General features: G+C 40.9%; 1 protein-coding gene across 2 annotated transcripts in view; it reads right to left on the minus strand.

Moving 5' to 3' along the window:
• USP38 (ubiquitin specific peptidase 38) overlaps window positions 1-25,894 on the minus strand; it is a 45,989-nt gene that overhangs the window by 10,487 nt on the left and 9,608 nt on the right. The window contains exons 2-10 of one of the 2 annotated variants that reach the window (XM_027698889.1): window positions 25,164-25,170; window positions 19,477-19,483; window positions 11,058-11,744; window positions 9,373-9,508; window positions 4,984-5,113; window positions 4,629-4,730; window positions 2,029-2,187; window positions 957-1,150; window positions 336-429 (exon numbers count right to left, since the gene is read on the minus strand). In XM_027698889.1, coding sequence (XP_027554690.1) covers window positions 336-429; window positions 957-1,150; window positions 2,029-2,187; window positions 4,629-4,730; window positions 4,984-5,113; window positions 9,373-9,508; window positions 11,058-11,742 — 1,500 coding nt within the window. In that variant the 5' untranslated portion in view covers window positions 11,743-11,744; window positions 19,477-19,483; window positions 25,164-25,170. Of the gene's footprint in view, window positions 1-335; window positions 430-956; window positions 1,151-2,028; window positions 2,188-4,628; window positions 4,731-4,983; window positions 5,114-9,372; window positions 9,509-11,057; window positions 11,807-19,476; window positions 19,484-25,163; window positions 25,171-25,894 lie in introns of those variants that run through there. The other variant, XM_027698888.1, reaches the window with a different exon arrangement.

Consider the following 25,894-nt stretch of genomic DNA (forward strand, 5'->3'; position numbering starts at 1 on the left):
AATCACTGCAGGAGGTCACAGTTTGTCCTAGAAAGTTACAGAAAGTCAGCTTGTATATCAAGTCAGCTCTTATTTGGATTTTCTCATTTTGGCTTCTCAAAGAAAACCTGTTACTGCCCACTTATAAAAACAACAAAATGCCAACATCTTCCACTTATGAAATACATCTCTCTAAGTCTATCCACACCATCTGAACATTTGGAGACAGACTCATTCCCATATAAATATATAATATTTATATTTAATATACTCAAGAGGACTCCCATGGCATCATGTTTGTTACCATTTTGGTATATAAATGGAGGCTTAAAAAAGAGCAGATGAAATACACATACCTGTGTATGGGCCAAAAATGCAAAAAGATGCTGTAATTTTCTCATTAGTGAATTACAGCCATTTAGATTCAGAGATAAAACATGTCTTCTGAAACTGAAATGAAAGAGAGAGACATTAGTTTCTTTGCCAGATTTCTAACAATGCAGTTATCATTCCAGCTCAGATAATTACTTCAAATTGAAGGACCACAAAGTATGTAACACTTCCCTTTAATACCTGGACTCTGCTCTAGTGCAGATGCAAAACTACTGTGCAGTAAGAACTAACCCTGCAGAACACCTGTTCCTTTAAACATGTTAATGTGTAAGAATGGACTACAGACAGGCAAAATTTTTTCAATATCTTCCAGATTATCATAAAAGCATCATCAAAAACTTTTACAATACTAAGTGAGCAAGGACAGTGAGGAAAGTGCCTTTGACACTGGTCAGAAGGATCAGGCTTTTAATGGCTAAAATTGCAATTTCACAGAGCTGGACTTCTACAAAGCTGAGTGCAAAGAAACCCACTCAGCTCTAGCAAGCTGAGAGATCCCAGGACATGTTACTATTCTGTGAAAATTAAGAATGCAATAACTGCAAGACTTAAATTGCAATGAAGAGCTGTTAAGAACAACTTACTCTGTAGCCATAAAAAGTGCCTGAATAACACTGTTCATGTAGCAAGTATTTCCTAAATTTATTAGACCTGTCTTCCCAGTTTCAGATTTTCCAGAAAGTCTAGATAAACAAGATGGCAAAGAACTGGATTGAGAAGTCCAAGCACTCTGACTGAGAATCATCTTAATCTTCTCTTCAGTGGGTTTGGGCATATCCTACAAGAGAAACATTTAACACACTTCTTAGGTTTCTGTATTTGATTTTATAATAGGTCCTGCCATTCAGAAGTATTGTATCTTCCCTTGCTCCCCAATTCTCCTTCAAGGCCTTGCTGTCCCTGATAGCCACCCACCCCCCTCCCTGCCCCAAGCCTTCTTCTTCCAAGCTTTCTTTATTCAGCTCTCAAATTGCAGGAATAAGGGGCACTTGGAGTTAAACTGATAGGGGCTTTTAAGAGTCAAAACATTTAACTGCAATACCAGTGATATAAAATAAGGCAGTAATACTCAAGTGTTCTTTGTGGTTTTTGTTTGTTAGGTTTGGTTTTGGTTTTTTATTTTTTATTTCTTTTCAATTTTATTTGTTTAGGAGTGTTGGGTTTGGGCTTTTTTTTTTTTTTGAAACAGCATAGGCCAGCATCCATTACCCACAGAGCCCTGCAATACCCACTGCAATATCCATGGTGCTTGGAAGCTAGCCAAAGGTTACCACCACCCCAAGTACTTCTTTTCAATACCATCAGAACTCTTAACTTATATTTGCAGCTACAGATTCTAGCTTGGGTTGAAATGAAATGTCTAGAATAAACTTCACGAGAGTATATTAGTTGTTATATAAGGCTTAAGAAATTAGTTTGTACTTTTAATAAAGGATCTCATTTCAGGCTTTTCTTAAAGCCTGCTACAATCATATCATAGACACTCAGGCAAATTTTTCTACCATATTCCAAGCACAATAAGAATTGACATGAGATTATGTGGTTAACTCTTTTCTCCTAGTGGAAGTGCTAAAGAATTTAGATAAGTGAAATTATAGCCTCATATCTGGAAACACAAAACAAAAACATTCCACCCTCTCAACATTCCTAACGTACCTTAATAGCTTCCAGAATGGGCTCATAGAGCTCTGGAAATCCTGAATAATGATACATCATACAGTGTATCAACTCAGATAACTGCATCAGAAAGGCTGTACTGGAAGGCAAGCCATCCCTTTTGAAGGAGTGAACCAAACTGACCACGTGTGGGACAATCTGAACAGGGAAACAGAGAAACAAACAGAAAGGTGTTAATTGCATTCTCCTATTTTTCTTTCCTTCTACAAACAAGTTCATTGAACTTCATTGTTTTATATATGCCAAATGACAGGGGACCTTTTGTTATTAAATAAGAAGCGGTTGAGAAACAATGACTTGAAAAACGTGCGTTATTCTTCACTCATGGCGATTTTCAAGCAGCACAATTAATTATTCAATGCTCTCTTTAGCTCAGATAGCAAGTTTTGGAACTTTATGAACTTAGAAGGTGCATGCTAAGATTTTAAGAGGTCAAATGTTGAAAGTATTGATCTTTTTAAGGATATTAACTGCCAACATTTTGCTTGTGTGCCACCACTAGCAGTTTAGTATCCTGTTCTAATTTCATGGATACGGTTTTTAAAACAAACCTCTCAATTTTCCTTAAACAGAATCTAATGCTTGGGATCACAAGCCAATGAATACATTCCTGCTATTCCAGCTTACAAGAAGGACACTGGCTCACAGCTCCACCTAGTGAGGGAGCTCAGCTCCACAAACCACGTAATTTAGTAAGAACTCAAAAAGTTTATCAAATCTATGGTCATCTACTTGGGGATTAGTTCTGATTCATTACCATTTTAAATTGGGTATAAATCAGAAATGTTTACTCCATGTCCTTCCTCTTCTTCAGCATAGCTCTCTATTCTTAAGTGCATGAGACTTATTTTACATAGTCTTTATTGAATTAGTCCTAATTTATTTCAAAGCAATTCCCAAAGAGTAGGGACTCCTCACTGTGAACCAAAATATTTCAGACACCTTTGCCAGTTTCCAAGTGATCAAAATTGATTAACTTTGAAAGAAGTTGATGGAATAATTACTCGTCACTAATTACTACTGAACAATTTGTAAGGTAAAGACATGACATACAGAACAGAAATAAGAATATTGTAATTGTACCAATTACAAGAATTAACATACTTCAAAACACCAAAGTAAAAGGGGACAGGTGCAAAATACTAATTTGCCACTTTTTCCAATACTGTTTTTTTCTCTGAGTATAAAATATATTTTTACATCTCTGAGAAACAAACCCTACTCTCTTCAGGTAAGCAAAATATTCCACTGTTTGAAAAGAAAAACAGCAAGAGGAAGTGTTCAATGTACTACAGATTCAGTAGTGAAAGTTGCAATGCAAACATTCCCTCTTTCAGTTTATAAAATCCAACTAATTTATGCTAATGATGCTCAAGTATAAGGAGGGGGAATGTTATCTCAGATGAACTGCCAAGTAAATTAATTTATATTTATCAAATGTGTATTCAACCATTTTACAGTCAAACCATTTGTTATAAAAAGTAAACAAGTAGTTTAGGTGCAGGAAAATATTACAGAATACTAAATGATAGCAGTAGCTCAAAAATTATAGTGAAGACTGTTTAAAATGCAGCAAAAACTGTCATGAAATCCTGAAGAGAGATGTTTATGCAGTACTGCATGTAGCCTACAGTAAAAATTTTCTTTGTTAAATCAAATTCCTATTTCTAGAATAAGCTCTCATATTTTACATTTTACTTTGTGTTTTGTCTCTCTCAGGAACACAGAAGAAAAGTAACACAGCCAAAACATGAAACATTTATGTTTTGAGCATACTCAAGGCTACTTGGCTCTTTCATTTGTGACTTGGATTTCTATTCTAGGCCAAAATTAGGGTGGTGGAGGGAGGAGAGAGCAACTGTCGACATATACCATTAAAAAACAGTGTAACAGGCATAAGGCAATTACTGTGACATTAAACAAAGGGTTTGATATCCCTTCAGAGCCTTGGGGACAGCAGTGTGCCAGGCTGTTACTATTAAATCTCAGACATATTTCACTTAAACTTTAAGCTGAAAATTGAGTATGGGAACATCTTGCTGTATTAATACCAACAGTCACTGTGGTACCCTCTTATCTCTGGCCTTAACTAGTGAACTGCATTTTGAAGAGGGGCCATTAAAAATAGTCTCCTTCAGTTTGTCTGTGTGTACACTGAAACACAGATAGCACAGCTTTCTTGAGGTGAAGTATTTCCTGGTCTCATGAACCTTTTGAGAGTGACTAGGCTACTTCGAAAAGATAACTGGTTATCTGTTTTCCCCAGACAGCCCAACTTTATCAGCCAATTTCACACCACATAAAATGGATTACCAGCAGCACACAATCAAACTGTGGTGCTCAGATACTACTGCCAGAAATATGCACGTACGAGGAAGAACAATGCTTGCTTCCAGTTATCAAGGGGGTGAATCTGGAAGTTAAAAAGCCTAGTGGTCTGTGACCACTGGAATCTGATTCTAGCAACTTCAACAAAGACAAAATCCACGTGCATCAATTCTATTACTCTTTTTGTTACACTTTAGAAACTGCACGAGTGACATTTCAAAGGATTGAAACCCATTTATTTAGTAACTTACCAAATGAAAAGCTTCTGGAGAATGCTGAAAACTAAGTAACATGTGCGAAAGGACAGCAAGGGCACCAGGCCTCACTAGAGGAAACCAAAGTCGATTAAAGACCTAAAAAAACACACATTTATTTCAGTATATCTGGAAAGTAAAATTTCAGTAAACACGTAAGCAGATCTCCAAACACATAACCATTTGAAAGAGACAATCATTACATGCAAGTGACAGCTACAGATACATTTACATGATATTTGCAGAATAAGAAGATACTATCTGTTGCAATACACAAGATGTGAAGCAATTGCAGATCTGTTACAAATTCCTTTCCCTCTCCTTCAGTTTTGAATGCTCTTTTCCAACATACCAATTCGATCTTAAGCAGAGTGACATCAATGAGGATGGTAAATTTCTGGACTGCAGCCAATCCTTTCAGCAGTGCAATCACCCATGTTTCCACATGCTGAGCCAGAGGCCAGGATAACCAGTCAATCATTCTGAAAGACAAATCAAGAACAAAAAAAAAAAAATAGAAATACCACTCTGTCACTAACTTTAATCTCCACAAAAAAGATTGTCTATATGACACACTTACACAGAGATTCACAAGTTAGGCAAGTGGTAAAATAATTTTGATTCTACCTCAAGCCATTTAACTCTGAAATTAATAATGATCTATTTAAGACATCAGAAGTAAATACACATCCCCTCAAAGTACATAAGCATAGAAAATTAATTATTATGTATTGTTACTTGTTATTCAAGAATATGAACCATGACTGCATAGACATTAAGCTAACATCTGGCAAAAACTTACTGCTGAAGGTAAAAAAGTGCCTGTACCTGAGAACATCCTCTCTGACACCTTTTACCCCAATGCAGACCAAACCCAACTATTAAGGAAGCTTCTTCAACTTAGAACTACATTCCTGGAAGCCAATTCAAATACTCTCAATTAAATTGGTAAAATCTAGTAATTTTAAATACATTGCAGAAGGTGTTATAAGGATCTTATAATAGCTATCAGCAGCCTGGGGTCTACATGAGTCTCGGAAGTAAGAATTTCACTCAAGCTACAAAAAAGCAAAAGTGAAGGGACTTCCTGTTCCTAGAAAACACAGTGAAATATCAGCAACAGAAAACGGAAGTATTGTATCCTTCTAAAGTAATAGACAAATTATACTCATCCTTGAGTAGATTAGTTGAAGCAATTCTAAGACACAGACAATACTGTAAGGCAATGCCAGCTAAAACATGAAATTCAGGCTTTGTTCTTCTGAGATTTACTTGACAATACTTTGGATTTTCTTTTAACTGACCACAAGCTCCCCTTCTCCAAAACAAGTGAAAACAAGGAGTTTGAACAGTAGTACTTCACTACTTTTCTGAAAAAGTTCCTCATAAAGATTGATTATTTTAAGAGGCTAAATTCCAGCATGGAACTGAACGTGATGCAAGTAACCAGTCTAATAAACAGTCACAACCACTGCAAGAGGGCATAGTTAGTCATTATCAACCTGAAGCAAAACTATCAGCCCCTATGCTCTCCCTGGAGATTAAGAGTTCCAAACAGACTGAAATCAGGGTTTCAGTCCTCAGATGCCAAACTAAAAAGACAATCGTGGTCTTTAGCAACACCAGACGTATTCTGGACATGTTGTATTACCAGAAACACCCTAAATTTACACTGAGTTCATAATTAGGATCTGAAAAATGTATAGTACTATCTGCACATATAACATTCAAAGGTTTCTCTAAAATAAGGCATCTTTAGGAATGCCTTTTTAACAAAGAAGCACAGATCTCACCAAGTTTCTTCCACGTCACTACAAAAAAAATATATTTGTGAAAAAACGTGGCAACATCATAATCACTGCTCTGAATTTACACAAAGCTCTCATTTCCTCAAGATGTTAAATTCAGGCATTTATTCCAAGCACCCTTTCCATATAATTTCTAAAAAGGAGAAACAAAAACGCAGGCCAAAACTGCTTTTGCCTGCAAAGAGAGAATCTTAACCTAAAAACAGGCTCCCAAACTCACAGCCCTATAGTCTTCAAATCTTTCCCTCCCCAATTTGTAGGATTGATATTTTTCAGCAGCAGCACAAACACCTGCACAGCTAATTTAAGCCTAATGACAACATATTTGGTTTTCTTAATTAGCTTTTTACACAAGTAAAGAGTATCTGACTACTATGCGTACTTTCAACCACACTGACTCACAAACTCCAAGTGAATAACACTGCTTTTGGGTGGGAGCTGGGGCTCCTCTTATTCCATTCCATTGCTCTGGCTACAGGATGGGCCATGCTGTGTCATCTCTAGTCAGTACAAGTAACTACTTAACTATTCACCATTGTTACTAATAGGACAACTGCTGTTGTTTGAGTATGATTAACCTTGTAAAAAGAAGCCTCATTCTCTCTGTAATTGATACAGACAGAATTCCCATCCTTAAAATCTGTGTTTGCTCTTAAAGCAAGAGTTAATGCTGCTAAGAGCAGATACAAAAGCCAGAAGAGGAAACAGAAGTAACTTGTAGACACGCTTGAGACTGTCCCAAAAAGCATCAAATCTTAGATCTGGTAGGCAAAGATTAAGTATTTTGGTTACTAAATTCTCTCTGCATTGCATTTACTTGGCTCCTGCTCTGTTGCAATCAATGACTGCCTTTTTACTACAAAAGTAGATAATCGTGAATATAGACAGATTTTTTTGTGTTTTACCAGATAAAGAGAACTTTAAAGGCCTCAAGAGTACCTTCTGCCCCATACCACCCTAAAATGAGCAGATCTGTTACCCATTTATGTGCCTAACAAGGACAGCATTTTTGATATCTATAAACCACTCCCCGAACAAATCTATTAATCTTTTAATTGAAAATTATTTACTACTTTGTGTTCAACTTTAGACAGACTCTGCAGTGTCACAGAAGTTCTACTTAATAAGTGAGCAACAAGGTCTCTACTTTGCAGTCACCAAAGCTCTTCTGACTCTCATCAGGAGACCCTGTTGTGCCTGGTGTTCTGCATCTCCTGGGAATGCTGCGTGCCTGATGACAGCACGGTCATTTGGTGCTCCAGACATTCCAGCTGCATTAACCTCTTCACAACTGCTCCACTAAGCCAGAGGAGAGTAAACATTGCAAAAGGTTGCCAGAAGTAGAAAAAGAAACTGGATACAGTGTTGACATGAGTATCCACAAACAAAAGTAACAAGGAGTACCTAAAGTTCATGGAACAAAACTAGAATTTCTTAACATAGAGCATTACTTCAAAGAATGAACAAGGCAATTAACACAACACTGCACCTCCAAAAACAAGACAGAAAACCCCCACCACATGGCCAGTACTAAAAAAAAGAGCACCTATTTGATAATAACACCTCCTACTGTAACCAAAGCTCAGCACTGCATTACTTTCCTAAGCAGAGGCACACGGGAGCCATTCTAAAGCTAAAATTATATGACCACACTGTGTTGATACAGTAATACAACATAAACACTAAAATACACTAACATGAAAATTAATCCCCAGCATATTACTCTCAAATTTTTACTATGAACAAATCTTTTTGAATTTCCCAGCTCTGACTTTTAGACTGGGCACATAGCTTCGGTAAAATTTGTTTAGTCAAGTAAATTTTTTTAAAATCCCTAAACAACATGTCTTACCCCAAATTATACTACCAATGCTGCTTCTTTTCATTATGTTTTCAACTGAAATACAGCTTGTCAACTTAATGTAAATGCCAGGAATGTTTTCAGTGTGAAAAAACCCTCACTATTTCACCAAGATATACAACTGCTACATTACATGAATGTCTAGCTACTACACCACACAAGTAGATGTACTTAAAAATACTGCAGACATTAAATTCTTAGTTGAAAGTAACTTCTTAAAAGTTGCTTTCATAAATAAAAAATTCTAACAGCCTCCTGTTTAACTGCTTTACTCATTCTTCTACCCCTTAGTACTCAATAATTTCAATACGCTTTAAAAAATAATTCAAAGAACTTCAAGGTCTTCATCTTTCTCCCACTGCCACCTTTTTGCATCACTATTATTCACATATCCGAAGATACTAAGATATCAAGACTGCAATCTGAATCCCCACAACATCCAAAAAACCTCTGAGGGCTTGAGTGAAGATGGTAACGTTCTCTGTGAATCCTACTAAAAAATGGGGAAGATATCTAAGCAGAAAAAACCTCAAAATTAAGCAGTAAAACTCATTTCTAACTGTCTCCTCTCTTTAGAGAAGAGGATGGGTAAGGAGATGATGGATAAGACAACCACGTGAGACCACTCTACTTCATGGAAAAGCAGAAAGGTTCATGTTCTGAAAATATGGGCTTGTTTCTCTGCTTGACTGTAAACCACATGGAGTTTCCTATCTATGCCATTTTCCATAAAGTGGGAGATCTACACATCATCTAAAAGGAACACAGGTGGCTTCTTCCTAGCTTCTATTTAACACTCTTCTTCATCCACCCTAGTAAAGCATGAGAATGAAGCTACAATAGCAGTGAAGGCAGCAATCTTAAACTGAAACCATGCCAGTAACATCCACGGCATCATAAATATATTACACATCAAACAGCATGAACTGGAATACCATTTTAAAAGTTTGTCTTTTTTACTTTTTTTTTGTTTAGCTGGGTTTTTTTCATGGAACCTAAGTGACAAATAACTTCAAAAAAAGGAAAGATTAAGAAAGAGACTCTTCTGTCCCTTTACAATGAGATACATTACCTGCACAGAGCTTGAGTCATACTTGCATCTTTCACATTTGGATCTGTAGTAAGGCTCCTGATGAGTACTGTAATCATCTGTAGTGGTATGTGCTGCACAAGACTTGCCAGTGCAACAGAAGGTTCGAAGGAAGTATCTGTAACAGTCGAACATGACATAATGTAAGAAATTAAAAAGAAAACCCCACAGGAAAAAAAAAAGATTTATCTTCTATCCAACAACTTCACTACAGTTAAAAAGTGGGAATGAATCTATCCTACATCTATCATCACAAACCAAACCAAAATTTAAACATTTCAATTAAGGACAATGAACAGCACTGAATTACAAAGTCCTTCTGTTCTTTTAATACACATGCAAGGAAGTGACAATCTGCCACCTTTTTCCTCAGCCCTAAATGGAACTGAGAAGTGGGGTTTATATTTTTGTAAAAAAAAATTACCAGACAGTTATACTTGATGTTAAGCCTAGGGATTTAATGCAGCTGACATTTCCCATGTCCTGTCTCAGCAACTGTCTGCTAACCATACCAGTTATGGCAAAATATGATGTTAAGTTTACCAGGTACCCCAGTGGTAAAGGCACTTTCCCATGGGAACTAATACAGTACTTCAGAGATTTCTGATGTCAGAAAGGACCTATTTGCAATCACATCTCCATTACTCAGGCACCGAATGCTTCCTAAAATAGCCAGGTTTTATACACTTCTTTCAAAGCCCCCAATTTGGTGAACAGTCCCAAGACTTAAGGTATCCCTCTCGAGGAAGTAAGGAAAAAGAGTAGCTTTTCACAGAATTGTTAGGGTTGGAAGAGGTTGGTCATCCAGCCCAATCCCTCTGTCAAGGCAGGGTCACCCACAGCAGGTTACACAGGAACACATCCAGGTGGGTTTCGAATGTCTCCAGAGAGGGAGACTCCACGGCCTCCCTGGGCAGCTGTTCCAGTGCTCTGCCACCCTCAATGTAAAGAAGTCCCTCCTCATGCTGAGGTGAGACTTCTTGTGTTTCAGTTTATGGCCATTGCTCCTCATCCTGTCACTGAGCACCACCAAAAACGTCTGGCACCATCATTTTGGCACCCAACCTCGAGATATTTATATGCATTTTGCTACTAATAGTTTTAATTCTAAGAGGACACCCAAAACTCCGTTTTGGTACATCATTCAAAGCATTGCTACAAGAGATTGGATTCGTATGTCACTGGGGTCAGCTTGGAGTCCCTATGATCAGGGCCTGCATGCCAAAATGCCTATTTCCTCACTAAGTTAAAAGAAATCTCTTGGGAAAAAGTCTGTGGCTTTTTCTCTTTACACAACTTCAAGGTATTAAGAACCAAAGGCACTGCAAAAGTTTGCTGGGAACTCTTGAGAATCTTATATATAAATAAAACACCTGGGCAGCTCATGGCTTGGACCCAGGAGTTTTTCCAAGCACCATGCTGCTCTGCAGCTAAATAAATCACTATTTCCCCTCTAGCTTTTACGAGGGAAGTAACAAAGGCTTTGCTTTCTCGCTGGCCAGAAAGTTGCACTTCAGCGTCTGGGCAAGGAAACAACGGTTCCAACGAGACGCCTGCAAAACGACCACTCGCGAGCACCAGGGCTTCTCCTTCCCGCTGGATAACCTCCGCCCCACGTTACCCCGCACGGCTCCCGCCTCCCCGTACCCCCAGCCCCTCCCGCTCACCGGCGGCGGAGATGACGGCGAAGAGCTCCTGCAGGGAGGGCAGCAGCGTGTCGGGCTCTGCCTTCCAGACGCTCCGCAGCAGCGCGCTGACCTGCGTCACCTGCGACACGTAGAGGCGCAGCTCAGCCTCCCGGGTGCCCTGGCTCTGGAAGTGCGCGATGCTGCGCACCAGCTGCTGGCAGAAAGCGAGCGAGAGCTTCCTGCCGCGGGGCAGGCACTGCGGGAAGTCTCCCAGGAGCTGGCAGAGGCGGGCGCAGAGCGGCGGCGCCGGGCGCTCGCACACCAGGCGCAGCGCCTCCACCTGCAGCAGCTCGAAGAGCTCCAGCACCGAGGGGCAGCTCATGATGAGGCGCAGCCCCGCTTGGATGTAGTCGAGGATGGCGGGGTCGCGGTTGCTCAGCTCGCCGTAGCCGCGCTGCAGGAGGCCCAGGACGAGCCCGCGGTTGAAGAACGCCTCGAACTCGTCGCGGTGGAAGCGGCCGTAGGCGTCCAGCACCTGCCGCCCCACCTGGCGCTGGAAGGGGTCGGGGCCCTGCAGCACCAGCCGGGTGCCGAGCGCGAACATGGCGCGGCACTGCGCCTGGCTCAGCGGCGTCTCCGCCGACTCCACCACGCGCCGCACGATCACCCGCTTCAGCGGCAGCGGGTGCGACGAGCTCACCAGCCCCTCCAGGATCTTGTCCATGGCTCCGGGAGCATCGGCCGGACGGCAGCAGCGGCGGCGGCGGCGGCGGCAGCGGCGAGCGGCGGCCGCACCAGGCCTCGGCGGGGAACGCCGCCGCCGCCGCCTCCCCACCGCGGCCCTCCCGCCGCCCCGCCGCGCAATGTCCGCCGCCCCTCCTCCTGCTGCTGCTGCTCCCCCGCTCTCCCTCTACGGCCCTCGCCGCCGCCCGGCCCCTCGCTCCGGGCGGCCCCGGCGCCGCTCCCGGCCCGGCCGAGCGCTGCCCCCGACCCGGAAGCGGAGCGGGCGCGAGCGGGAAGCCGGCCCGCCCCCCCCCGCCCTCTTCACCCGGCGGGCGCCGCGCACGCGCCGGCGGGCGGTGGTAACGGCCCGCCCCTCCCGTGAGGGGGATCTGTGAGGGGGGATCCAGGCAGCCTTTCCCTTCCCGCCGCACGGGAGGGATAGGGGGGAGAAGGGAAAGGCTCCAGGGAGCCTCCCACTTCAAAGCCAGTGTGGCTCCTCCACTGTCACCCGCTCCCCCCCAGCGCACATAAGATCTCGCCGGGACGCCCCCCGGTGTGTGAGGCGGCGGTGCCGCGCTCAGCCTTGGCATGCGCAGCCCGTCGGCGTCCTCCTGTGTGTTTATTGCTTTAGCTGCCACTCGTGGTTCCTTCAGCTGTTGCTGGGTTTGGGGTGCTGGCGTGCTTGCGGCCGGCAGCGCTCCCTCAGAGAAGCCTCTGCTGTTCGGCAGCGCTCCGGCAGGGCGGCGATTAATGCCCGACGCGCATTCGAGGGTGTTCCCATCCTTACCTGAGCCTGCTTATCCTTATTTTTGACCCAGTTTAGCGCCAGTTTTCAACGCTCAAATCTTGTTAATGTGTCTTGCGTTTTCATTCCTCGTTTCCAGCACGAGGGGAAAAAAAACCCCAAACCCCAAAGTTCCGCAATTTTCAAGGACTAAGTGTTATCATACAATCACAGAATCACAGAATGGTTTGGCTTGGAAGGGTCCCGAAAAGTCGTCTAGTTCCAATCCCCCCTGCCATGGGCAGGGATGTCACCCACTGGATCAGGCTGCTCAGGGCTCCACCCAACTTGGCCATGTTACCTCTTGAGAACCAGGACAGGTGAAAAGTCACAAAGTTGTGCTAAAACCATAATCACCTGTAAACAAGCTGGAAACCAAACTCCACTTCCTTACTCAAATAAAATCCTTTAGGCCAATTCACTGGTGACATAAGCTGGGTGTGTTGGCAAAGCCTTCTCCTTGTTTCTCTTTTGCTCAATCCAAATATCTGCGTGCTACGAGGTTGAGTAATACCTGTTATTCAGCATCAGGAGAGTAGGGAAAATGAGCCCAATTAATCCCTGGTAGTATTTGAAGTAGAACAGGTGCAGAATCTGAGCTGGAGCTTAGCTCGACAACAGATACTGTTAACTTAAGGGTAAGAAAAAAGACCCACAAACGCTACAGGGACAGCTGTAAGATACTACAGCCGTCAAAAAAAAACAAAACACGAAACCAAGAAGTTCAGAGTTAACTTGAAAATTGAATCCACCGTTTATAAAATATTTAAATTGCCCAATTAAACTGCTCAGATAACTTGAACTTTTCTCCTTTGTCCTCCAGTTTTCTGTTTGCTCCGAACAGATGTAAAGTCTGGTTCTAGAAATCCCTGTGCAATTACTGAGTCACTACAGTCCAGTATAAATCGTGTCGATCAAGGGCTTTTTTACGAGAACTTAACAAAGGTCAGAGACTGTTACCACCAACATCTTAATTATCTAAATTGTGTTTGTAAAGTACACTATACTGGAATGATTTTTTTTTTTTCAAAAGGACTTTGTAGTTAATAATATCCATAAAAAAATTAACCTTGAAGAAGATGCTGGGTTGTGTAGCTTGTATACCTGTGGACTTTATTGCTCTGCCTTTTGTGATACGTGCTAGGAATGTTTTAATTTTCTCAAGTTCACTAGTACAAAACTTTCTCCTTTTTTTATTTTATTTTTTTTTCTAGGTATCTTCTGGAGCCAGATGGGAAGACGAGTCCACTCAGGAGCTCAAACAGAACTCTGAAAGTAAGAAGAACTGAAAGCAGGATGCCAGCGACACATTTATGAAAAGGGGTAAAGTGAGACCTTAACTGGGCAGAGAATCATGTGAACAGTGGAAGGAGAAAGAAAGTTTGGAGATATGAGAAGCTGCAAAGGTGCTCAGATACACTGAGGTTTATGAGAGAGAGAGTAGGGGAGGAGAAGTGAAGGAAGTCAGTTGGTGTCATAGGTTCATAGGGCATATGATGGAGTAGAAAAAACAGAGGGATGACGAGACAAGGAGTTGCCAAAAATAGCAGAGGAGCAAGTGTGGAAGAGCTGGAAGAGTTATCTGAAAAGCTGGAGGCATACAGATGGCTTGCAAGCACATGAAGATTTGGGGAATGCTGAAAGCACGAGCAGCTGCAGATTAGCAGGATCAGGGGCTCCTGCGAGCTGGGAGATCCAAGGTCTCAGGAGGGGGTCAACACTTTGCCCTTTGTTTACACAGCGCTGTGGGTGGGAGGGCAGGCAGTGCCCACTGCTTGGGATAAGGGATCAGTCTCCCACGGTCCAACAGTGCGGGACCATTCTGCCTGAGCCTGGTCACAGAGATCACTGTGTAGGTGAGGCAATTTCTCCCAAAAAGTCGCAGAAAGGTCTGAAAATCTACAGCCCTGATAAAAATTAAAATTGTTAGCTAGAACTGTGTAGTTGCAGGGAGGGTAACTCTAGCATAGAAGTTTGGGAATAGTAATCTTGTTTGCATCCAGACGTCCAAGTGTGCATACTCCTTACTTAATGAAGAGGTGTCAAGTAATAGAACTGGCACTGAGAAACAAGTGGTTGAGAGTTACGATGTTTCATTGAGTCACTGAGTGCGCCTCTGATCTCAGAGCTAAGAATAACCTGGACTTGTGAGGATGATTCCAATCACAACCTTACTATTCGATATGCAATTACCAATCTCTAATTACTAGCTAAATTTTGGAACATTGACTGTTCCTCTGTTTACAGTGAAATCTAAATATATCACTAAATTGTGACAAAATGAAAAATAAATGAATTCTATAGTGAATAAAATATATCTTCAAATATTTTCTCTGCAAAAGTAAGAAAAAAACCCCTCATGTTTCATCAAAAGCAAAAGTTATTGTTAAATAATAATTGCTCTTACTGTGAAACAAAAATTATTGTTAAATAATAATTACTCTTACTATGAAACAGCACAAATAGCAGCAGAAGGTTTATCATGGTGGCATCTCCATAATAACTCAACAGTCTTAAAGACAGTAAGGCAAAAAGGAAACTTTTTACTAAGAATTCTGGGTTAAAGATATCCTGTCAGCCTACAGGCATTTTTGTCCTTATGCACGAGATGAATACTTTCTAGCAGAACATTTTGTAGGTAAGGGGGCTGTCCTAAAGGCTGGTGAGGCTCTGGGTGCAACATCTGCCCGTTCCTTGTGCCACCCACATGAACCAGTCTAACGTGCTGGACTTCCTGCTGGTGCAGAGGTATCCACACTGGATGTACAGTGAGTTCAGTCTCCCTCAGTGGCAGGATCCCACACACCTGCAGGAGGTTCAGGGTGTCTGGTGGTGAGTGACACGTGGCTTGGCTGTGTGGTTGCATCACTGCTAAATCTGGTGCAAGACAGGCACCAGGAGGCCGGGGGAGATGAGGAGCTGCCTTCCCTTCTCAGTCACAGGTTGCTGTTGGAACAGTTCCACCGTAACATGAAACTGCACCGTGAGTCAGGAGCTCCTGAGCGCTGATCATGGCCTCGATATCAACTCCATGGGTGACTGCAAACAGCTTATTTAACTGCAGGTTGAGTGTAAAGAGTAGTAGCCAGGCATTTGAGAGCACTGTAAGGTTCAATTAGATAATGTTTGCTAGGTATTAATTAAGTGTTTTCTTTTTGGAGTGTTGATTAAAGATGCCTGAATGTTGAATCATCGTGTTCTAGTTGTACGCTGTCACATGTCCCAAAGGTTTATTCATCTGATAAACAACAGGGCACAGGTTTATTTATCCAAAAATCAAGACAGCGCAGCATGTGGCCCCAGTGTCTCACTGAAACCTCTTATCATGATGCAATTATTTCTTTTTGAGGAGAGAAGCTTTGATTTGACGGAGCTGTTTTGCCTCCTGCAGATACAATCTGCCATGATTCAGTTTTGCATATATAATATAAATATATTTGCCATGTCAAGGAGCAACCTCTGACTGAACGTGGCTTTATTACTAAATCTGTATTAGTTTTTCTCAGTTGTAACAGAAAGATGTTACAGAGATTGCATTTGGTATTCAACACCTGTGCAGTAATTGCCTCGAAAGGGAGGAGCTTCAAACAAGTAAGTGACTATTAACATCTGTGATTAAAGGCTGCAGTCCAGCCATGGTGGGAGATCTAGGTTGCTTCTCAGCATTTTTGTGGCAATAATCTGCCACAACATTAGGCTGAGACATCGAAAAGTTTAAGGAGAAACAGCCCTTAAAAGACCTACAGTGGGGATTGTAAGGCCAGAAAGGTGATGCCTTAAAAGGCAAGCATGTCCACATGAGATAAATGGATAGACCGGATCTGCCACTGAAAATTTCCAGGAGTAAGAAGCATCTCTGTGGTTCAGCATCTCTGTGGCTCAGATTTATTTTGACTGAAATACTGTGTCTAGATTCAGGCTTCTTTGCCAAATATATCTGCCTTCTTCACTAAGTCCTCTGTCTCAGTAAGAGGTTCAGCTTGTCCACTGAACAGTTATTAAGAGGGTAACTGGCAAGTCTTTGCACACCATCTTTCTCTCAGATCTCCATTACATGCACGAACCAATTTGCTTGTTACCAAATATACTATTCTCACTAGTGCCTGTCTCACTGCACACCCTAAAGAAAGTGAATGTACTACCCATAGCAAAACAATGATGCTTAGTTTGATATTTGAGCAATTGGAAACTTAACTGTGCATTAGACTCTCTTTGGTTGTTCTTCACTTATGCCTTTGTGAAATTTAGAATTATATCAGTGAAATCCCACAGAGGTCAGGAAGGTACCCAAACATTCACAGCAACTACCCAGAGGCAATGCATATGCCAACAGCTTAATGTTTCGCCAGTGAGATGTGCATAACTTTTCAAAGCCCTGACAGTCTAAAAAGTGAACTTCTGGTGGCTCCATATCTCTTCTTTTTATCTTGCACTGCACAAAATGTTCATGGTAAATGTCCCAGATTTTAGAGTTGACATAAACTGCTTTATGTCTGGGATGTGTAAGGCTAGATGTTTAAATGTAGAAAATCAAACTAAGTTATGCCAAATTCAAATTTGTGCAATCCCTTATTTATTTTACTTGTGCAAATGCTTATTTTGCATGCATACATTTGCAATACAAATGCAACTTGAGTGTGTTCATATGAAAATGTGGCATTGTGTAGGAATTTATGTGCAATGATACATACTATTTTTGGGAAAAAACTTGTAATGGTGATCATCTCTTTCAAGTACAAACTGCTCTTAAACCAAGAAAAGTGAGACTATATGAAGAGGTTCATTTGATAAGTGATACATTTGATAAAATTCAGATACCTGCTGAGGAAATAGCCTGTTTATAGAAATAGAGTTATACATCAACTCAGCTATCTGACAGAAAGTAATAAAAGTTGATTGCTTGCAAGGTCATCTGTGACTCAGAAATTAGACAGAATATGGACTGTGGAAGTCAGCTGTGAGGCTATGACAGAGAACAATGCATACTTCAGTGAATCCTCCCCAAAAGATGTGTCAAATATCACACCTTTCTCAAGAAAGAAGAGATTCAGAAGGTGAAGAAAATCTCAAGCATTGTACTTCACTGCATAATATGCACAACTGGCTTAACAGACTTTTCACGATGTGATATTTCTAACATTTTAGTGATATGTTGGTTAGTTGCACATGCATCCAAATAGACACGGATATATATTCTAATTTGTAAAAATGTGACAGCATACTTCGTTTGGAAAAGCAGCAGATTTAGCTTAAGTTAGACTGCTGTTTCTTTTATCAATTTTTAATGAGACACTAGGCAGAACCCATACTGAAATCCACAGCCGTTGGCTGACACATACAATGTCTGCTGCTTAATGAAGGAGTAAATTGCATCATAAATCTCCTATTTTTATTGCCATTTCTTTGTATGAGGAGTGCAAATCACCTTTCAAACTTATCCATTTCTGCTGTCTCCTTCTTCATATATTATCTATGTGTATTGTAAAGGATACCATAAAAGGATGTCATTTGTCCAAGATCAAATATCAAAGATGCTATCAGATCTTCTGGTTATATGTTTTATGGATGACATTTGAAGGAATAACTGAGGACCAAATGCATATTATCATTAAAAACAAGTCCAAAAATATAAGGGGAAACAAAAAAAAAAGTAGAAAGTAAAGTTTCACAGAACAAAAAGTTTATCCCTGAGAGACACGCCCATGGCTTGATTGGTGTGTATCTTAAAAGAGGTGCTTCACCTTATTAGAGCCTGGGGATTTTCCAGTATTAAAATGAGTATGTATCCTGTGAGGAATCCAGCACCTCTGTGCACCTTTTTTTAGTGGTTACCTTACATTTATAACACTTCTTTCACTAACCCAGCATTTTGGCTTGTGTGGAATCCCTTGCCCTGAGCTAAAAAATGTTTCAGTATATGTCTGACAATGTGGAACAAAAGAAATCTCATTATTTTCAGTGGGACGCTTGCAATGCTCAACTGGTCATCATTGCCTGGGACTTTTCTGCTCTACTGATGTGTGCAGCCTCATCCTGAGTGAAATAATCTACTGTGTCTTGAATCTTGTCTTCTGTCTTGTTTTGCCTTGCGTTTGCTGAAGCAGATAAGATCTATGCACCATGCAAGATCCATTTTTAAACTCTGAGGTCTTGGTGCTTCTCTTAGTTTTTGGGGGGGACCTTTGTTGTATGGGAGGGTTTTTTGTTGTTTTTTTTTTTGGTAGCATACAGAGTCTAGATTTTCTCTTACTTCCATAGTGCTGGTACTACCACTGGTCGGGCTTCATCCATTTCATGGACTATATGACTTCATTTGTTCTAATTATTTTACCAAAGATTAAGCATTGGTTTTCCCAGGGTCTGAGCATTTTGTTCCAGGTCATATCCATGATTTTTCTTTTTCCACTTAAACCATAAAAAATTCCAAACGGGTTTGTCAGTTGTACATCACTCACAAGTTTCTCTTACATATTTTTTTCTTTTTGGTCTCTTCAAAAATATGCTGCTTGGACCTTAAGGCAAACTTCAGAGCTCTGCATTTTCACCACTAGCTCCCTTCTGACTCTTGACTCTTTCCCAGCAGCTGTTTGCTTGTAGTTCTGAAGCAAGTAATTGTTTCATTTATTCATGTTTCATTTTTAAAAGAGTGTCCCAGCTGAGAAGTCCCAACCCAGTATTTCCTTGGTTATGTTCACGATACTCTGACTTATTCAGTAAACACTCTGTGTTGAAAATTTCTGACAGGAGTTCCTTTCATCCTCAGTCATCCTTCTGACTACATCTAACCTACACTGCCTGATGGAGATATCCTGCTTAGTTCCAGCCCGAGCAGGGATGTCTGCAAAGGTGTCTGACTTCCTGGTCAAGACATCCTGAAACACTAGAGAGATCATACACATTGTGTGAACTGAGTAAGTTGACCTAGCAATGAAGTCCTGTGGAATGAGGAACACTGTAGCTCCGGACAATAACGAGGGAAGGAAAATAAAGAGTATTTAAGGAAATATGCAAGCATGTTTAATGAAACAGAAGTCAGATGCAGGCCCACTAGCATATATCCTCCAAAATCAGGGGCGGCATAAGAAGTGAATTATGTTGGTCTTGTACAGGCATCCATGAGGATTTCACACTTAAGTGAGCAGATCACAAGGACTAATTTAGCCCTAAGACACAGGGTAGTCACACTGGTAATCGGAATGTACAATTAGTTTCTATCTTCTGCCAGAAATGTCAATGCAGTTTAGTGGTTGTTTTGAAGAGTTTGCACAGCTGCAATTTCATTTACCTATTAGAGTGTGGGTTTTTTTGCTTTTTTAATTCAGCTCCAATATTCAAATCCCCTGAAGAATTCTTAGCAACAAAGCAATATATCTTAATTCAGAATATTTTGGTTTGGAATCTGCGATAATTTTCAAAAATAAGCCATCCTGTCCATATTTTGACCCTTTGTGTGGTATTACATGCACCAACTCAAATGCATAAGAACAAATGCAATTAAAACCATTTTTTGGTTTGAATAGCTGAATTCTTTGGTTTGGACACTAAGAATATTTTTGGATGACTAAGAAAATTTTCTGTACCAAAAGCTTACTAAAGATCCATGACAAAAAGTATTATGGGGTACAGGAGAGCAGCACACGGTCAAAGGTATACTTTGAAACGTGAAATTGTGTAAACATATTTCTATTTGGATTCCATTTTAAATTTCAGCACAGATGGAGCCTGTGATAATTCAATAGTGGTGGTATTTTGTCTTCGTCTGAAACCACGATCTGACATGTTCTTCACTTACAGTAGCTGCTGAGGGGAGCTTAGGTTAATGTGTAAAATAATTGCTTCTCTGAACAGTTGGGCACAGGCTCAATCAGTTCCAGTTTCAATATCAGATTTCTTTTAATCAGAGGGAAGTACAGTCTTTTTCTGATGCTCTCTATGCACTGAAATTGGTTGGAAAGAAAATGCTTTGAGCAGTGCAGCGTAGAAGCAAATGTTCAGTGTTATAAATAACATGATTATACAAATATACTGACCTTATGGAGTTTATTTATGTTGAATCATGTGTCAGGGTATACTATGGACTTTTCTCTCCTGATTTCAATGATCTCATTCTTCTGGGAAAGGACCTATTTGAAGTAAAAGTTAATTTCATGCAAAGCATAAATATATCTAGAAAAATAATTATTTTTCTTTATTGAAGACAAAATTCTCTACTACCTATTATCTACAATATGAAAAAATGAAAACTCACTAGTGGTGGCCCAAAACATTTAAAAAAAATGAGGCAAATCCAGCCCCATCTTTTTAAAAATTACCTGGTTTATACTGGCATAGAACTTGATATATACTTGATATGGAACTTACCCAAATAAAAAGCAGACACTTTTTTTGTGTAGTTGTTCCATATGTTTGGGCGTCCTTATTTTCCTAGAAAGATTTAAAGCAATGAGAGGACCACAGATGGTTTACAGTGTCATAAACTACAGTAGGAAAATGTGGATAACAGAGAAGAAAATTAATTTTTATTTAAGTGGCTATAAATTGCTCTTGGTTTGTTAATGCTCATTTAGCTTAATGTAAATCAGACACCTAACAAATATATGGAGTGTTCTTTGTGATTAAAAGGATTGCCATTCCAGTTCTTCAGCAAAGATCTGGGTTAGGCTGGTCCCCTGGGCAGGGCTAAAAGGTACTTGCCACACTTTAGGCCAGTCACCTTCCACTCCAGGTGCTCACCAGCCAGAACTTCAGTTCTGACATAGGATTTTTGTCTCATGTGGTTCTTTGCACAGCTTGTTATCACTGTCACAGTAACAGCTCCCTAACTCATGTTCAGTTCCTGTTTGCTGCTACTATTTACCTGCTGTGCATCTGTGTTTCTCCTAGTGCAGGAGGAGTATCTGCCTCTCAGAGTAGATCAAGAGAGGTTGGAATAAATTGCCAAACCCCCTCTGAGGGCAATGGCTGATTGCACAGAGCACTGAAATTCTTGTTTCCTATCTGTATTAGACAGGCCGCCTTCAAAACCAAACCATGACCAATGGAAATCTTGTCCTGCAACCCACCATGAGAAGAGAATCCTTAAGGCAGCTGACACGCCTGTGCTCAAGCAGTGTTCCCAAACCAGACATCCCTGCCTGAATGGGCTCTATTGGGTACTTTCAAGTCCTGCTTTCTACCAATACTCCTCAAATACTAATGCTTTGGAAAGTAAAAGGCCTTCAGTGCTTGGTCATTTAAAGTTGGTTTCCCCTACTCTCACAGAACCCTCGCAAAAGATTAATTGTGGTCCACAACTTGCTTATGAAGTAGACATCACTGCAGAGTCTAAATCATTAACCAAAGGCCAGATAATGATTTTACAGCACCTGGGACTCTCAGACAATTATGCTTGACATTATTTAGTAGAGCAATTTATTTTTTGTTTAGATTGTAACTTATCTGTACTTTAAAAGTGGATCAGGAGGAAAAGAAATTATACCTGCACTTTCAAAGTGCTTTGTGGGTATCAGCCTTACTAAAAGCCAATAGGGTGCATGTTCTAAAATTACTTAGATGCTTTTGAAAATCCACATCTGTAAACACCTTAACACTTTTCTTCATGAAGCTCCCTCTCACATACCCTTATAAATATCTGCAAAACCACCTGATTTTCTTTTTGTGACTCTTTGTCAAGCTACTTCTTGATGTGATACCCACAGAAAAGATCCAGTTTTCTTTCTGTCATCATTCCTTTTTTTACTGGCCTTAATAATCTCTTTGTTATCTCTTCTCTCTTGGCTCATATTTACATTGGCAGTGTTCAAGAACTGGATTACTCCTTCCATTTTTTGCTTTTCCAGTGTGTCCTAGGGCATGGCTTGCTTCACAGTGAACATTTCCAGCCATCACAAAGTAATAACGCACCGACTTTGCACAGCAGGGAAAAAGCAAGTGAATATTACATGAACATAGGTGCATCTGACAACCTACCCAGGGAGTGTTTGCCACTTCAGTGCTAAGAAGAGCTTCACAATGAATGGAAATTACCAAAGTCTTCTTCATAATTTGGCCTTAGTATGCATGCTTATGTCCTGACAGCAAGATTGTAGACAACATGCCATGAAAAGATGTTTCTTTAAAGTAGAATAGTGTAGCATTGGAAATATAAATAGGGATTGTATAATATGAATACAGATGCTTAAATAAAAGAAGTTGGGATTTGTCTGGAAAGAATGAAATGAGACTGATTTTTGCTTCATTTGGATAGTTTAAATAGAAAAAAGATAACCATTATAGTGCCAGTGACACATTTGCTAGCACAATAGAAATAATCAGGATTCCAGTTTAATGAGATATTGTAGAACGTGAGAACATTTTGAAGTGCTAATGAAAAAGAAAGAAGTGTTATAAGTGGTAGAAAATGGTAATTATTGGTAGATAGTAACACACTCAAAGAATAGTGACAGTTCCATATGAAAAAGTATTGTAAGAATGTTGATTAGCTTAACTGGGACAGGAAAGATTTACAGAAAGAAGGGACTCAAAAGAAGAGCAGCCTTGCTCCTGTCCTTGCAAAGCATTGACTAGTATTAATTAAAACTGAGACAGGACAAAGCTGAGGGCATGCATAATAGCACAACTCCTTTTATGTGCAACATAATTCTTTTCATGTTCTTGCAGCTAACAAAATATCCTCTGAACGGCATTGACCAACACAGGTGAGTGTAGTATTGCAGAGAGTTTGGAAGAGCTACTAGTTGCAGATCACGTTGCCTTGTCCCTAAGAGTATGGGTAAAATGTTCCAATTCCAGCTGTTGGTTTGCATTGTCCTCCCTGTGTGCTAGGTAACGTGGGGCAGGAGCTCACTGCCCACAGGACTTGGGCGTTCTAGTCTCATTTTGTGTAACCACTGGCATAATATTTAAGCCCTCTGTAACTTAGTTTTTTGCATGGAACTGAGAATCTGGTAACGTGATGCTTCTGGCATGGGTTTCTGCATCATATTTTTCTAGATGATGAGACAGTCCTACTGGCAGGAGCTTTTGGTAACTAATACAACTGGATCCTGGTCTGGGATGATTGAGCGTGATCCAGGTCTCAAAACGCCAGTTACAACCTTTCCTTCGTTCTGAGCAGCTGTTGTGCCTTTCCCAGTTTCAGCTGGATTTGTTTCTTGTGAGCTCTACAATCCCACTTCTGGCTCTGGAGCAATAGCAATAACCTGCTTTCTCAACAGACCTCAGATGGTTATACCAAGAACCATGAAACCATCTTTACCTTTTGGGGAAGACAGTAAGAATCCAACCAGCCTGGCTTTAGATGCAAAACAGAGAAGCAACAAGTGATAACCTGAGTTTCTATCTGCTTTTATTTAGTAAGGTCTGCCTTGTTCATGCTAATCACTGGCATAATTGATACCATCTCCAGGAAGAAGGATTAGATCCACTTTTTCCTAAAATGTCTACAGGCTTCTCTATTGATGTGACAAATTTGTAATTTTGCAGATTCTGGGACTGCACCTTTACTATGAATTTTGTGCTCCTAAGTGCTTTCAGCTTAGTAGGAATTCCATTTAATCTCAAAACACTCCACTGCAGCAAACCCTATGCAATCAAAACTTTTCCTTTAATTTATTTTTTATTTTACCTTATTTATGATACTGAAAATACTTCTTAAAGATACATTTAATATAAAATGAAGATTTTTTTTTTATTCAGAACCATCTAATGCCATTCTCAAATACCTCATCTTGCTTGATGTTAACATCATTAATTTCTTGAAACTGAAATAAATTACCATCCTGATCATTATTCTCTGATTTGTCAACTGAAGTTAGACCACATTTAATGGTAATGCTATGTAAAATCTGATATGCTGGGAATATACAACATATTTCTGAAGGGCATGATGATAATCAGATTTGTCTAGACATGTAAAACACAGTTTTGATGGCGTGAATTCCTCCAGTTGATTTCGTGAGTTTTTGAGACTCATGGTAATTTAACTCAGATGTAGTGTGGGAATTAGAAATTGTAACAGCCTCAAAGTTTTTAGCAGAAAAGCCACTGGCTTCTTAAAATAATGAGGCCACATCCCAATGTGTTGTAAGTAATCTTGTAAATCATGTGTGTGTTATTTTCACTATTTAATGTATTCACTAAGCTTTTTACTTAATGCAGGTACTTGTCTGTCTGAGGAGGAACAAATTTAGACATTAGGCAGTAGAGTGTATCCACTTGTTAGTTAGTGGCACGCTCTCTCCTCCTGGTAGCCCTGCAGCTGTGAGCTTTTGCAGTTCATTGCGCTTCTCTCATTCCCACACAGCACATGGTGGCTGCAGCGGGAACCGGCGCTTACACGCAACCCCTCCCCAGTGTGGCTGAGGAGCAGTGGAGCAGGTCAGGAGAGCCATGGTTTTCCACTGCAGCTCTGTTTGGTAGGAATATAACGTTGTCCCAAACATCACCAGTGGGCTGGTCGCGCGTTTTAAAGTTGCCAAATGAGAGGTTCCACGGTTTTTAAGCTGGTCAGTGGTGTGGCCAATCCTTCAGGCAGATGCCTGCGTGCTGCCAAAACTTCAAAGCCATGGAAACACCACGGTTTTTCATACCTGTCTCTTCAGTTCCCCTTGCTTTCCCCCGAAGCCTGGTGTATAAGCAACTCTGCTGATGGATGTGTTCATCTGAAGCACTGATGACATTCCATTTGTCAAGCTGAGCCTTTTCCCACTCGGTTTGAGTTTGGAGTCCAGATTCTCCATACTCGTTTCCACCCATTGTGGAAATAGATGTTTGTCTTTCCCTCTCTCTTCCCCTCCTCCGCAGCCCGTCCACAGACACTGTAACAAAACGTGAGCTGGCACAGGAGGCCCGGCTGTGCTGAGCATGGCTGGGTGGGCTGAGGGCAGTCTGTCTCCACTGTCTGTCTGTCTGTATCCATCAGTCAGCTTGTCTGCCTGCACTGTCAGACTGCACAGGAGCAGTGGATGACTGAGCAAGATGGGCTGTTTCATGGAAAGGGCAGCCTCTGCCCCAGCAACACCCCAGCTGGGCTGCTCTCCAGCCCCCCACAGCTGTGCCAGACTCTGCCCTGCCAGACCCCCTGTGGGAAGCCCCCACTGCCCCCAGTTCCCATTCCTAAGAGAGCAACCAGCTCTTGCGGTGCTCAGAAAGAGTCACACAGAGAATAAAGGCTTGGAAATCACAGTGACATTTAAAAAACAAATTTCTGTTACTGAAAGATATACTTATGTCTTTTTTTTCTCCCAGGAGAAACTTATAACAACCTGTTTATTCAGCTTGATGGTATTAATGTAACTGCTCTTTGCTGCTAATTAAACTTACAGAGAAAGATTGCATAAAGAAAATAAAATTTGTCTTCCTTTTACAG

The sequence above is a fragment of the Neopelma chrysocephalum genome, unplaced genomic scaffold (genome assembly GCF_003984885.1).
Source record: "Neopelma chrysocephalum unplaced genomic scaffold, ASM398488v2 Primary Assembly neopelma1_133, whole genome shotgun sequence".
NCBI lineage: Eukaryota > Metazoa > Chordata > Aves > Passeriformes > Pipridae > Neopelma > Neopelma chrysocephalum.